The following is a 15544-nucleotide window of genomic DNA, read 5'->3' on the forward strand; positions in this document are numbered from 1 at the left end:
TGTGTGGTGTGGGTGTTTGGGTGTGTGTGTGTTGGTGTGTGGGTGTGGGTGTTTGGGTGTGTGTTGGTGTGTGGGTGTGGGTGTGTGTGTGTTGGTGTGTGGGTGTGGGTGTTTGGGTGTGTGTGTGTTGGTGTGTGTGGTGTGGGTGTTTTGGTGTGTGTGTGTTGGTGTGTGGGTGTGGGTGTTTGGGTGTGTGTGTGTTGGTGTGTGGGTGTGGGTGTTTGGGTGTGTGTGTGTTGGTGAGTGTGGTGTGGGTGTTTGGGTGTGTGTGTGTTGGTGAGTGTGGTGTGGGTGTTTGGGTGTGTGTGTGTTGGTGTGTGGGTGTGGGTGTGTGTGTGTTGGTGTGTGTGGTGTGGGTGTTTGGGTGTGTGTGTGTTGGTGAGTGTGGTGTGGGTGTTTGGGTGTGTGTGTGTTGGTGAGTGTGGTGTGGGTGTTTGGGTGTGTGTGTGTTGGTGAATGTGGTGTGGGTGTTTGGGTGTGTGTGTGTTGGTGTGGGGGTGTGGGTGTTTGGGTGTGTGTGTGTTGGTGAGTGTGGTGTGGGTGTTGGTGTGGGGGTGTGGGTGTTTGGGTGTGTGTGTGTTGGTGAGTGTGGTGTGGGTGTTTGGGTGTGTGTGTGTTGGTGTGGGGGTGTGGGTGTTTGGGTGTGTGTGTGTTGGTGAGTGTGGTGTGGGTGTTTGGGTGTGGGTGTGTTGGTGTGTGGCTGTGGGTGTTTGGGTGTGTGTGTGTTGGTGTGTGGGTGTTTGGGTGTGTGTGTGTTGGTGTGTGGGTGTGGGTGTTTGGGTGTGTGTGTGTGTTGGTGTGTGGGTGTGGGTGTGTGTGTGTTGGTGTGTGGGTGTGGGTGTTTGGGTGTGTGTGTGTTGGTGTGTGGGTGTGGGTGATTGGGTGTGTGTGTTGGTGTGTGGGTGTGGGTGTTTGAGTGTGTGTGTGTTGGTGAGTGTGGTGTGGGTGTTTGGGTGTGTGTGTGTGTTGGTGAGTGTGGTGTGGGTGTTTGGGTGTGTGTGTGTTGGTGAGTGTGGTGTGGGTGTTTGGGTGTGTGTGTGTGTTGGTGAGTGTGGTGTGGGTGTTTGGGTGTGTGTGTGTGTTGGTGAGTGTGGTGTGGGTGTTTGGGTGTGTGTGTGTTGGTGAGTGTGGTGTGGGTGTTTGGGTGTGTGTGTGTGTTGGTGGGTGTGGTGTGGGTGTGGGGTGTGTGTGTTGGTGTGTGGGTGTGGGTGTTTGGGTGTGTGTGTGAGCTCAGCTTTGTTTTAGGCCTGTGGGAACTTGTTTAGGTTCGTGTAAAGTTTAATCAGATTCAATCTCAACTCTGTTGTGTCCTTTCTGTCTCATGCTCTCTCCTTCTGTTTCTTTCCCTCTTTATCTCTCTCTCTTTCTCTCTTTCTCTCTCTCTCTTTCTCCCTTTATCTCTTTCTCTCTTTCTCTCTCTCTCTTTCTCTCTTTATCTCTCTCTCTTTATCTCTATCTCTTTGTCTCTTTCTCTCTCTTTCTGTCTCTTTCCCTCTCTCTTTCTATCCTTACTCCTCCAGCCTATATCCACTCTAGCCAGATCATGGGCTGGGGGGAGAAGGCCATAGAGATCAGGTCTGTGGAGACAGGACACCTGGACGGGGTCTTCATGCACAAGAGAGCCCAGAGACTCAAGTTCCTGTGTGAGAGGAATGACAAGGTAAACAACATGCGCGGACACACACACATTCATATTCTCTATTGCCTGCAACAATCATGTCTTCTAATGCTGTGTGTGTGTGTGTGTGTGTGTGTGTGTGTGTGTGTGTGTGTGTGTGTGTGTGTGTGTGTGTGTGTGTGTGTGTGTGTGTGTGTGTGTGTGTGTGTGTGTGTGTGTGTGTGTGTGTGTGTGTGTGTGTCTAGGTGTTCTTTGCGTCGGTGAGGTCTGGAGGCAGCAGTCAGGTCTTCTTCATGACCCTCAACCGTAGCTCCATGATGAACTGGTGAAACTAACTCCTCCCACTGTCTTCCCATTGGCCTGCTCAGCTGTCCATCACGGGCCAAAGCTAATTTCATAAGCCAATTAAAACAATGGTCCAAGAGAATCAAATCGCACCCTAAATCAAACAAGTGAATTGAAAAATAGGAGTCCAACACTGAATCAATCGAACGCTGAGAGAATCAAATATCAAATCAGTGTGAAAGAATTGAATTGTAAATGAATCAAGCTCTGAGAAAATCAAACTTGAAGACATTGAAACACTGAGAGACTACAACACTGTAACAGACTTAATGGACTATAAAGATTCAAATAATAAAAAGATACATGACTATTAAGAAGAGGAGTCTGAAGGTAGAGGAGTGTTTGGATCAACGGAGGCGCTGGTTTCCCGGTTTTCCAAGATCTCGACTACCGTCTGGAGATGAACCGGTACTTCCGGATCCTAATCTTTCTTTCTCTCCTCCCCTTCACCTTTCACTTCCCCTCTCTCTCTCGACCACTCCACCCCTCTTCTCTAAAATATCGGCTATGTCCCTTTAAAACAAAATCACAGCCTCTGTCTCCCTCCTCTTCTCCATTCCTCCTTTCCTCTTCTCCTCCCATCCCTCTCTCCACTCTGAAGTCTTTCCATTCTCCAGGTGCTGCATCAGATAAACTGTAATGTTATAAAATAATAACATTCTGCTGTTTACTAGAAATATGCTTTCATTCTGTCTTTTAAATAACACATTGTTCAAGTTTTGTTTCTTGTCTATTTCGGTACTTTAAAATGACTTTTGAAATGTAATGTTTAAGAGCTTGATAACTTGCACAGCACACGGCTAGTTTCTGTCGTTCAGTTTGTGTCTTTTATTTTATGCTGAAATGCCAGAGAAAAACCTAATTCAACTGAGAATCATTTGAGAATTGTCTGAGAATGAATCACTCTGTGTCTGTCTGTCTTATCTGTCTCTGTGTGTAAAGAATGATTGTGTAAAGCTGTGTACCACCTGATTGGTCTGGTCTGATTGTGACTCCTTCCTGTTTGTACAGTGCCTAGCATGATGAAGCCAACTGATTTATCTACCGTTGTTTTGTTCACGCTTTTCTGTGTCTTTACCATTTTATTTGAACACTTTGGTAGCATCTTGTCTTTAGATTAAACTAGATCACTTCATCTTTAACAACTTAATTTGTAAAAAATAAAATAATGTTTAAGAGCTTTTATGAAATACACTAGCATTTCTGAAAACAAAGACGAGAACATCTGAAGCTGTTGTCCTTAATGAAATGCTGTAGAACTCCATTACCCAGAATGCAATGGTTCTGTAAGGTGTGAGTGTCATAGATGCATATTTAGTGACTACAAACACATTCATCCAAAAAACATTACATTCACCGAGACCCACTCCCTCAAATTACAAACAAGTGTAGGGGCGACACTTTTGTCCGGAAATTAAACTTCCAGACTGCTCATTTAAATGTCATGCTTAAATTACTGTTATGGAGGCAGGTTGCTTTTAGGAATGTTAGCAATAAAGAGCTGTGCTGATTGAACTAGTGTATGTGTGTGTGTGTGTGTGTGTGTATGTGTGTGTGAGAGGTGTTGGGTGTATCACTCTCTCTATCTGGTGAACAGACTGCTGATCACTACTGTTGGACTCTGTCTTTAAAAGAAAAACTCTAGACCTCTTTGTTTCTGAACGACAAACTCATCACTAATGTTTTGGTTTCTATGTTTTGTAAAACAGAAAAATAAATGATTCTAGAACATTATTCCGTTTTTTAAAAACGTATTTTTGTTTAGATTCTGTGTGTGTGTGTGTAGGGGTGTGTGTGTGTAGGGGTGTGTGTGTGTAGGGGTTGCAGTGTAAGTTATCAGCTGAGGCCACCGACCCTCAGACTTTGTCCCTGTAGAAGGTATATCATTAACCCTACCTAATACTGTCCCTCACTGTGTGTGTGTGTGTGTGTGTGTGTGTGTGTGTGTGTGTGTGTGTGTGTGTGTGTGTGTGTGTGTGTGTGTGTGTGTGTGTGTGTGTGTGTGTGTGTGTGTGTGTGTGTGTGTGTGTGTGTGTCAGTGTCAGTTATACCTTCCCCCTCATTTAGAGCCAATGTGCTGAGCTCAGGATGACCAGGGTGTGTGTGTGAACAGTGGACACCAGCCCAGAGACTGTGTACGTGTGTGTGTTCACTATCACAGAGTTTAACCACCATGAAAACAGGGTGACAAACACAGCCTAAGACAGTGTGTTAGGCACCATGTGTGATGTTAATGATGTTAATGACATGAATGATAAACGGCCACCAGTAAGGTGTACAGATAGAGAGGTGCTTTGCTCCGGTGTGTCTTTCTGTCCCCTGCTGTGTGTATGTGGAGATGAGTGCATGGACACAGCGTGATCCCAGCGATTGATGATTACCCTGCTGTGTGTGTGATCAGGTCGTGTTGTTGGAGCTGGTGTCGAGACTCTGAACCCGTCATGGAGTCGGGAAAGGTAAGATCTCCGTACACTTTTACACACTCTAGCTCTCACACACACACACGCTCGTTTTGAGGTATCTAATCCATTTACTAAACAAACGTTGAGAGCCAAGCTGTTTGTTTTATAATATAGTAAAAGTTCCTACTGTTCAATACTGACTGACCGATGCTCTGTAGCTGCACACAAGGACAGGAGTGTGTGTGTGTGTGTGTGTGTGTGTGAGAGTGTGTGTGTGCATCGTGTGTGCATCGTGTGTCATGATTAAATTGAGGGAGAGTACCATTGATTTGACAGTTCATTTGTTGATGGCATGAGAGAGCTGGTTCTATCAGTGATTCATCATATTAGACGTCTGTTTTTTAGTTCTGACAGAAACACATCTGGAAACAGGAACAGCAGCAAGCAGTATGTGTTTAATTCCATCATTGACACACCTTTATTACTTTGTTAGGGGGCCAAGCAGCTTTAATATTACAGACAGATTGTAGCTTCTACCATTGTAATTGTCTGCATCATTTCCAATCCCCCACATACAGTGGGGAGAACAAGTATTTGATACACTGCCGATTTTGCAGGTTTTCCTACTTACAAAGCATGTAGAGGTCTGTAATTTTTATCATAGGTACACTTCAACTGTGAGAGACGGAATCTAAAACAAAAATCCAGAAAATCACATTGTATGATTTTTAAGTAATTAATTTGCATTTTATTGCATGACATAAGTATTTGATACATCAGAAAAGCAGAACTTAATACAGAGATCATACGTTTCCTGTAGTTCTTGACCAGGTTTGCACACACTGCAGCAGGGATTTTGGCCCACTCCTCCATACAGACCTTCTCCAGATCCTTCAGGTTTCGGGGCTGTCGCTGGGCAATACGGACTTTCAGCTCCCTCCAAAGATTTTCTATTGGGTTCAGGTCTGGAGACTGGCTAGGCTCCACTCCCCACTGTATATATTTTTTGTAAATATAGATTATTTTTAATATATATATTTTCAAAATATATTTTCCTTTATTATTTTCCCCTAACCCTACCACCCCTCCCCTAATTGGAGTAAACTAATGGACAACAACACTTAGGCTTCTACTTCTATACTACATACATTTCACAGACAGTATATTTTACATTAGTTATCGTTTGTTTTTAGTCCCAGCCTTCAGATACAGTACCCTCAACCCCTCCCATCTATCTCTGAAGAACATCCAGTTTGGATTTCTAGCTGCCGTAGATTTTCCGCTGTGTGATGTTTCACAAAAGCTCTGAACCTTTCTATTCTCATAGTTTCTACAGATTGTAAATGAAAGATAAACACCTTTGATAAGAGTATTATTATATTATTGATCGATTGACTATGACTTGACCAGCAGTGCTATTTGCAGAGTTAGCTCCAAGTAAATGTAGCAGTTGTTTAGCCATTCCCGAACCTGCGACAAAAACAAGCTACATACAGTATGGGCAGTACAAGAACAAATGATCTAATGATTCTGTCTCTTCACAGCAGAATCTGCAGAGCTGGGATGGTCGTATCCCAATATATATATATAACATTCTACTGGTTGCAATAATTTTCGATTATCATTTAAATGAAACAACTCTACGTCGTGTGTGTCAGTTCATAGACCATGTGCCGTGGAATTGGTACATCCAACTATTTTGCAACCTGTATGGAGCCGCGGTCAACATTTTGGTCCTCAAGTAAAACTGATGTACAGTTGAAGTCGGATGTTTACATACACCTTAGCCAAATACATTTAAACTCAGTTTGTCATAATTCCTGACATTTAATCCTAATAAAAATTCCCTGTCTAAAGTCAGTTAGGATCACCACTTCATTTTAAGAATGTGAAATGTCAGAATAATAGTAGAGAGAATTATTTATTTCAGCTTTTATTTCTTTCATCACATTCCCAGTGGGCCAGAAGTTTACATACACTCAATTAGTATTTAGTAGCATTGCCTTTAAATTGTTTAACTTGGGTCAAACGTTTCGGGTAGCCTTCCACAAGCTTCCCACAATATGTTGGGTGAATTTTGGCCCATTCCTCCTGACAGAGCTGGTGTAACTGAGTCAGGTTTCTAGGCCTCCCTGCTCGCACACGCTTTTTCAGTTCTGCCCACAAATGTTCTATAGGATTGAGGTCAGGGCTTTGTGATGGCCACTCCAATACCTTGACTTTGTTGTCCTTAAGCCATTTTGCCACAACTTTGGAAGTATGCTTGGGGTCATTGTCCATTTGGAAGACCCATTTGCGACCAAGCTTTAACTTCCTGACTGATGTCTTGAGATGTTGCTTCAATATATCCACATAATTTTCATTCCTCATGATGCCATCTATTTTGTGAAGTGCACCAGTCCCTCCTGCAGCAAAGCACCCCCACAACATGATGCTGCCACCCCGTGCTTCACGGTTGGGATGGTGTTCTTCGGCTTGCAAGCATCCCCTTTTTCCTCCAAACATAACGATGGTCATTATGGCCAAACAGTTCTATTTTTGTTTTATCAGACCAGAGGACATTTGTTCAAAAAGTACAATCTTTGTCCCCATGTGTAGTTGCAAACCTTAGTCTGGCTTTTTTAGTCTGGCTTCTTCCTTGCTGAGTGGCCTTTCAGGTTATGTTGATATAGGACTCGTTTTACCGTGGATATAGATACTTTTGTACCTGTTTCCTCCAGCATCTTCACAAGGTCCTTTGCTGTTGTTCTGGGATAGATTTGCATTTTTCGCACCAAAGTACGTTAATCTCTAGGAGACAGAATGCGTCTCCTTCCTGGGCGGTATGACGGCTGCGTGGTCCCATGGTGTTTATACTTGCATACTATTGTTTGTACAGATGAACGTGGTACCTTCGGGCGTTTGGAAACTTCTCCCAAGGATGAACCAGACTTGTGGAGGTCTACAATTTCTTTTTAGGTCTTGGGTGATTTATTTTGATTTTCCCATGATGTCAAGCAAAGAGGCACTGAGTTTGAAGGTTGGCCTTGAAATACATCCACAGGTACACCTCCAATTGACTCAAATTATGTCAATTAGCCTATCAGAAGCTTCTAAAGCCATGACATAATTTTCTGGAATTTTCCAAGCTGTTTAAAGGCACAGTCAACTTAGTGTATGTAAACTTCTGACCCACTGGAATTGTGATACAGTGAATTATAAGTGAAATAATCTGTCTGTAAACAATTGTTGGAAAAATGACTTGTGTCATGCACAGAGTAGATGTCCAAAACCGACTTGCCAAAACTATAGTTTGTTAACAAGATATTTGTGGAGTGGTTGAAAAATGAGTTTTAATGACTCCAACCTAAGTGTATGTAAACGTGCAACTTCAACTGTATTTTTGTATTCATTACAGTATTTTTTGTTTCCAATTTTGGTCTTTAATGCAGGGCCAACAAACAAGTTCCCTACCTTCTCCCTACCTTTCCACTTGCCTCCTCCATTTTTGCGGTAATGCTGCAGTCAGTCGGTTGTAATTTTGGACAGAGCAGAAATGTCCATATATTTTTATGAACAGCATGTGTCACACACCTAATTCAACTAGTCACCTAAATATCAAGCCCTTGATTAGTTGAATCAGGAAACAGTAACACTGAGTAATGTGCAGATGTTCTGTTGCTCTGTTATAAACAGTATTTAACAGCAGGTGGGACTGCATGGTGCATTGAACTGGTTCCCTGCACACTAGCTCAGCACATTACAGGCACCTGTTCATATCTGTGTGTCCTACAGCAGCTGACAGGCACTCTAGCCCTAGCAGTGTTTTCAGCAGTCTTGGGTTCTCTACAGTACGGATACAGCCTGGGCGTCATCAATGCGCCACAGAAGGTACACACACACACTGTTTATTTTAGTAATGAGTAAACAGCAAGTACTATTATAAACCTTTACTTTGTTTCCTAGGTGATCGAGCAGCATTATGGGCGGTCCCTGGGGGTGCTCCCTGAGGAGCCTCTCCTCCTATCAGAGAACGGTACAGGGACAGAGAAGCAGGAAGTGCATCCCTCTGTGGTCATGTATTGGTCTCTGTCTGTGTCGATCTTCTCCATCGGGGGCGTGGTGTCGTCCTTCCTGGTGGGCTTCATTGGGGACCTGAGAGGAAGGTGTGTGTGAGCATCCGAACCTCCCTCTTCCTCTATCTGTCTCAAGACGAAACTGAACGTGCTTGTGTGACTGACTGGGTTTGAAGTCGGGTCGTTTGTATGTCACAAGACTGTGTTAGCCCACTGAGCTAATGCCTATGCTGTCTGTGCAGGGTGAAGGGCATGTTGATGGTGAATGTGTTAGCAGTAATAGCAGGACTACTGATGGCGATGGCTAAGATGTGGAAACCCCACGTCATGGTCATCGCTGGACGATGTGTCATGGGATTCTACTGTGGTGAGTAATCAATACATGAAGTCACACACTACAGCACATCAGGAAGGAAGTGTTTGGACCAGCTCTGTCCACTACATTCTTATCACTACAAGTGTGAACAAGGCTGGTACTGACGCTCTCTTCTCCCCCCTCCATCTCTCTCTCACTCTCAATTCAATTCAAGGGCTTTATTGGCATGGGAAACATATGTTAACATTGCCAAAGCAAGTGAAGTAGATAATAAACAAAAGTGAAATAAACAATAAAAATGAACAGTAAACATTACACATACAAAAGTTCCAAAATAATAAAGACATTTCAAATGTCATATTACGTGCAAATAGTTAAAGTACAAGAAGGAAAATAAATAAACATAAATATGGGATGTATTTACAATGGTGTTTGTTCTTCACAGGTTGCCCTTTTCTTGTGGCAGCAGGTCACAAATCTTGCCGCTGTGATTGCACACATCACATTGGGCAGGAGGTTAGGAAGTGCAGCTCAGTTTCCACCTTATTTTGTGGGCAGTGTGCACATAGCCTGTCTTCTCTTGAGAGCCAGGTTTGCCTAAGGCAACATTTCTCAAAAGCAAGGCTATGCTCACTGAGTCTGTACATAGTCAAAGCTTACCTTAGGTTTGGGTCAGTCACAGTGGTCAGGTATTCTGCCACTGTGTGCTCTCTGTTTAGGGCCAAATAGCATGTCAAGTAATTATCTTTTTGTTTACTCTTGATTTGGTTGGGTCTAATTGTGTTGCTGTCCTGGGGCTCTGTGGCGTCTGTTTGTGAACAGAGCCCCAGGACCAGCTTGCTTAGGGGACTCTTCTCCAGGTTCATCTCTCTATAGGGGATGGCTTTGTTATGGAAGGTTTGGGAATCATTTCCTTTTAGGTGGTTGTAGAATTGAATGGATATTTTCTGGATTTTGATAATTAGCGTGTATCGGCCTAATTCTGCTCTGCGTGCAATTTCTTGTGTTTTATGTTTACCTCTCACAGCACTGAATCTCTTTCTCTTTCTTTCTCTTTCTCTCACCTGATCTCTCTCTCCCCCCTCTCTCTTTCTCTTTCTTTCTCTTTCTCTCTCTCTCTCTCCCCCCCCCTCTCTCTCTCTCTCTCTCTCTCTCTCTCTCTCTCTCTCTCTCTTTCTCTCTATCTCTCTCTCTCAGGTCTGTCCTCAGGGTTAGTTCCTATGTATATAGGGGAGATAGCTCCCATGGCCTACAGAGGAGCTCTGGGAACCTTACATCAACTGGCTATTGTTACTGGTATATTACTGAGTCAGGTAAGACCACACACACTGTCTGTCCTCTAATCTCTATCCCCCTGTCACTGACTGTCCTTTAACCTCTATCCTCCTGTCAATGTCTGTCCTTTAATCTCTATCCCCCTGTCACTGACTGTCCTTTAACCTCTATCCTCCTGTCAATGTCTGTCCTTTAACCTCTATCCCCCTGTCAATGTCTGTCCTTTAATCTCTATCCTCCTGTCAATGTCTGTCCTTTAATCTCTATCCCCCTGTCAATGTCTGTCCTTTAATCTCTATCCTCCTGTCAATGTCTGTCCTTTAATCTCTATCCCCCTGTCAATGTCTGTCCTTTAATCTCTATCCTCCTGTCAATGTCTGTCCTTTAATCTCTATCCTCCTGTCAATGTCTGTCCTTTAATCTCTATCCTCCTGTCAATGTATGTCCTCTAATCTCTATCCCCCTGTCAACGTCTGTCCTTTAACCTCTATCCCCCTGTCACTGACTGTCCTTTAATCTCTATCCCCCTGTCTCTTTCTGTCATCTAATCTCAATCCCCCTGTCTCTCTCTGTGTCCGTCCCTAATCTCTGTCCCCCTGTCTCTGTCTGTGTCCATCCCTAATCTCTGTCCCCCTGTCTCTCTCTGTGTTCGTTCCTAATCTCTGTCCCCCTGTCTCTCTCTGTGTCCGTCCCTAATCTCTGTCCCCCTGTCTCTCTCTGTGTCCGTCCCTAATCTCTGTCCCCCTGTCTCTCTCTGTGTCCGTCCCTAATCTCTGTCCCCCTGTCTCTCTCTGTGTCCGTCCCTAATATCTGTCCCCCTGTCTCTCTCTATGTTCATTCCTAATCTCTGTCCTGTCTCTCTCTGTGTCCGTCCCTAATCTCTGTCCCCCTGTCTCTCTCTGTGTTTGTCCCTAATCTCTGTCCCCCTGTCTCTCTCTGTGTCCGTCCCTAATTTCTGTCCCCCTGTCTCTCTCTGTGTTTGTCCCTAATCTCTGTCCCCCTGTCTCTCTCTGTGTCCGTCTCTAATCTCTGTCCCTCTGACTCTCTCTGTGTTCGTCCCTAATCTCTGTTCCCCTGTCTCTCTCTGTGTTCGTCTCTAATCTCTGTCCCCCTGACTCTCTCTGTGTTCGTCCCTAATCTCTGTTCCCCTGTCTCTCTCTGTGTCCGTCCCTAATCTCTGTCCCCCTGCCCCCCAGGTGCTAGGTCTAGAGTTCCTCCTGGGTAATGACTACTACTGGCCGCTGCTGCTGGGTCTGTCTGGAGCCCCTGCTGTGCTACAGTCTCTACTGCTGCCACTGTGTCCTGAGAGTCCCAGATACCTCTACATCAAGAGAGGCATGGTGGAGGAGGCCAAGAAGAGTATGTACTGTAGACAGCTCTCTCTTAGAAAATACAGTACCAGTCAAAAGTTTGGACACACCTACTCATTCAAAGCTTTTTCTTTATTTGTACTATTTTCTACATTGTATAATAATAGTGAAGACATCAAAACTATGAAATAACACATATGGAATCATGTAGCAACCAAAAAAGGGTTAAACAAAGAGATTGGCTACTTTGAGATTCTTCAAAGTAGCCACCCTTTGCCTTCATGACAGCTTTCCACACTCTTGGCATTCTCTCAACCAGCTTCATGAGGTAGTCACCTGGAATGCATTTCAATTAACAAGTCTGCCTTGTTAAAAGTTAATTTGTGGAATTTCTTTCCTTGTTAGTGCGTTTGAGCCAATCAGTTGTGTTGTGACAAGGTAGGGGTGGTATACAGAAGATAGCCCTATTTAGTAAAATATAAAGTCCATATCATGGCAAGAACAGCTCAAATAAGCAACGAGAAATGACAGTCCATCATTACTTTAAGACATGAAGGTCAGTCAATACGGAAAATTTCAAGAAATATGAAAGTTTCCTCAAGTGCAGTCGCAAAAACCATCAAACGCTATGATGAAACTGGCTCTCATGAGGACCACCACAGGAAAGGAAGACCCAGAGTTACCTCTGCTGCAGAGGATAAGTTCATTTGTTACCAGCCTCAGAAATTGCAGCCCAAATAAATGCCTTACTGAGTTCAAGTAACAGACACATCTCAACATCAACTGTTCAGAGGAGACTGCGTGAATCAGGCCTTTGTGGTCAAATTGCTGCAAACCACTACTAAAGGACACCAATAAGAAGAAGAGACTTGCTTGGGACAAGAAACACGAGCAATGGACATTAGATTTTTGGTTCCAACCGCCGTGTCTTTGTGAGACGCAGAGTAGGTGAATGGATGATCTCCGCATGTGTACTTCCCACTGTGAAGCATGGAGGAGGAGGTGTGGGGGTGCTTTGCTGGTGACACTGTCTGTGATTCATTTAGAATTCAAGGCACACTTCACCAGCATGGCAACCACAGCATTCTGCAGTGAAACGCCATCCCATCTGGTTTGCACTTAGTGGGACTATCATTTGTTTTTCAACAGGACAATGACCCAACACACCTCCAGGCTGTGTAAGAACTATTTGACCAAGTAGGAGAGTGATGAAGTGCTGCATCAGATGACCTGGCCTCCACAATCCCCTGACATCAACCCAATTGAGATGGTTTGGGATGAGTTGGACCGCAGAGTGAAGAAAAAGCAGCCAACAAGTGCTCAGCATATGTGGGAACTCCTGTTGGAAAAGACTGTTGGAAAAGCATTCCAGGTGAAGCTAGTTGAGAGAGTACGAAGAGTGTGCAAAGCTGTCATCAAGGCAAAGGGTGGCTACTTTGAAGAATCTAAAATCTAAAATATATTTGGATTTGTTTAAAACTTTTGTGGCTACTACGTGTTATTTCATAGTGTTGATGTCTTCTCTATTATTCTACGATGTAGAAGATAGTATAAATAAATAAAACCCTTGAATGAGTAGGTGTGTCCAAAATACACACTTGATGTGTGTGCGTGCGTTTGTAGGTCTGCGCCGTCTGAAGGGAGAGTATGACCCATCAGCTGACCTGGAGGAGATGAGGAGGGAGAAGGAGGAGGTGGAGAAGGAGGTGCAAGTTTCTATCGCCATCCTGGTATGTTCAATATCTAGTCTACTGAACATCTGGTCTATAGCTGTCTAATCCATGTCGGTCTGGTCCTGTATTAATAATGTGGTGTGTGTCTGTGGTCCTGTATTAATAATGTGGTATGTGTCTGTAGTCCTGTATTAATAATGTGATATGTGTCTGTGGTCGTGTATTAATAATGTGATATGTGTCTGTGGTCCTGTATTAATAATGTGATGCGTGTCTGTGGTCCTGTATTAATAATGTGATGTGTCTGTAGTCCTGTATTAATAACGTGGTACGTGTCTGTAGTCCTGTATTAATAATGTGATGTGTGTCTGTGGTCCTGTATTAATAATGTGATGCGTCTGTAGTCCTGTATTAATAATGTGATGTGTTTGTATTCCTGTATTAATAATGTGATATGTGTCTGTGGTCCTGTATTAATAATGTGATGTGTGTTTGTGGTCCTGTATTAATAATGTGGTGTGTCTGTAGTCCTGTATTAATAATGTGATATGTGTCTGTGGTCCTGTATTAATAATGTGATATGTGTCTGTGGTCCTGTATTAATAATGTGGTGTGTCTGTAGTCCTGTATTAATAATGTGATGTGTGTCTGTAGTCCTGTATTAATAATGTGATGTGTCTGTGGTCCTGTATTAATGTGTTATGTGTCTGTAGTCCTGTATTAATGTGTTATGTGTCTGTAGTCCTGTATTAATAATGTGGTATGTGTCTGTAGTCCTGTATTAATAATGTGATATGTGTCTGTGGTCCTGTATTAATAATGTGATATGTGTCTGTGGTCCTGTATTAATAATGTGATGCGTGTCTGTGGTCCTGTATTAATAATGTGGTGTGTCTGTAGTCCTGTATTAATAACGTGGTACGTGTCTGTAGTCCTGTATTAATAATGTGATGTGTGTCTGTGGTCCTGTATTAATAATGTGATGCGTCTGTAGTCCTGTATTAATAATGTGGGGTGTTTGTATTCCTGTATTAATAATGTGATATGTGTCTGTGGTCCTGTATTAATAATGTGATGTGTGTCTGTGGTCCTGTATTAATAATGTGGTGTGTCTGTAGTCCTGTATTAATAATGCGATATGTGTCTGTGGTCCTGTATTAATAATGTGATATGTGTCTGTGGTCCTGTATTAATAATGTGATGCGTGTCTGTGGTCCTGTATTAATAATGTGGTGTGTCTGTAGTCCTGTATTAATAACGTGGTATGTGTCTGTAGTCCTGTATTAATAATGTGATGTGTGTCTGTGGTCCTGTATTAATAATGTGATGCGTCTGTAGTCCTGTATTAATAATGTGATGTGTTTGTATTCCTGTATTAATAATGTGATATGTGTCTGTGGTCCTGTATTAATAATGTGATGTGTGTCTGTGGTCCTGTATTAATAATGTGGTGTGTCTGTAGTCCTGTATTAATAATGTAATATGTGTCTGTGGTCATGTATTAATAATGTGATATGTGTTTGTGGTCCTGTATTAATAATGTGATGCGTGTCTGTGGTCCTGTATTAATAATGTGATGCGTGTCTGTAGTCCTGTATTAATAACGTGGTATGTGTCTGTAGTCCTGTATTAATAATGCGTTGTGTGTCTGTAGTCCTGTATTAATAATGTGATGTGTGTCTGTGGTCCTGTATTAATAATGTGATGCGTCTGTAGTCCTGTATTAATAATGTGATGTGTTTGTATTCCTGTATTAATAATGTGATATGTGTCTGTGGTCCTGTATTAATAATGTGATGTGTGTCTGTGGTCCTGTATTAATAATGTGGTGTGTCTGTAGTCCTGTATTAATAATGTGATATGTGTCTGTGGTCATGTATTAATAATGTGATATGTGTCTGTGGTCATGTATTACTAATGTGATATGTGTCTGTGGTCCTGTATTAATAATGCGATGTGTCTGTAGTCCTGTATTAATAATGTGATATGTGTCTGTGGTCATGTATTAATAATGTGATGTGTTGGTAGTCCTGTATTAATAATGTGATATGTGTCTGTGGTCATGTATTAATAACATGTGATGTGTCTGTAGTCCTGTATTAATAATGTGATGTGTTGGTAGTCCTGTATTAATAATGTGATGTGTTGGTAGTCCAGTATTAATAATGTGATGTGTGTCTGTGGTCATGTATTAATAACGTGTGATGTGTCTGTAGTCCTGTATTAATAATGTGATGTGTTGGTAGTCCTGTATTAATAATGTGATATGTGTCTGTGGTCATGTATTAATAACGTGTGATGTGTCTGTAGTCCTGTATTAATAATGTGATGTGTTGGTAGTCCTGTATTAATAATGTGGTATTATCCTGCATTCCAGTATTAATAATGTGATGTGTTGGTAGTCCTGTATTAATAATGTGATGTGTGTCTGTAGTCCTGTATTAATAATGTGATATGTGTCTGTGGACATGTATTAATAACATGTGATGTGTCTGTAGTCCTGTATTAATAATGTGATGTGTTGGTAGTCCTGTATTAATAATGTGATGT

The 15544-nt window shown here is 42.6% G+C and overlaps 2 protein-coding genes across 5 annotated transcripts in view; both read left to right on the plus strand.

Moving 5' to 3' along the window:
• LOC139532367 (TRAF2 and NCK-interacting protein kinase-like) overlaps positions 1-3697 on the plus strand; it is a 52774-nt gene extending 49077 nt beyond the window's left edge. For all 4 annotated transcript variants that reach the window (XM_071329843.1, XM_071329844.1, XM_071329845.1 and 1 more), the window contains 2 exons: positions 1521-1660; positions 1864-3697. In XM_071329843.1, coding sequence (XP_071185944.1) covers positions 1521-1660; positions 1864-1947 — 224 coding nt within the window. In that variant the 3' untranslated portion in view covers positions 1948-3697. The remainder of the gene's footprint in view (positions 1-1520; positions 1661-1863) is intronic.
• Positions 3698-4248: 551 nt separating this feature from the next.
• The window catches only part of slc2a2 (solute carrier family 2 member 2), a 14807-nt gene continuing 3511 nt past the window's right edge, over positions 4249-15544 (plus strand). The window contains exons 1-7 of the mRNA XM_071329849.1: positions 4249-4419; positions 8140-8235; positions 8311-8510; positions 8663-8787; positions 9934-10049; positions 11208-11370; positions 12945-13051. Coding sequence (XP_071185950.1) covers positions 4405-4419; positions 8140-8235; positions 8311-8510; positions 8663-8787; positions 9934-10049; positions 11208-11370; positions 12945-13051 — 822 coding nt within the window. The 5' untranslated portion in view covers positions 4249-4404. The remainder of the gene's footprint in view (positions 4420-8139; positions 8236-8310; positions 8511-8662; positions 8788-9933; positions 10050-11207; positions 11371-12944; positions 13052-15544) is intronic.

Source organism: Salvelinus alpinus, chromosome 10 (genome assembly GCF_045679555.1).
Source record: "Salvelinus alpinus chromosome 10, SLU_Salpinus.1, whole genome shotgun sequence".
In the NCBI taxonomy this organism is placed as follows: domain Eukaryota; kingdom Metazoa; phylum Chordata; class Actinopteri; order Salmoniformes; family Salmonidae; genus Salvelinus; species Salvelinus alpinus.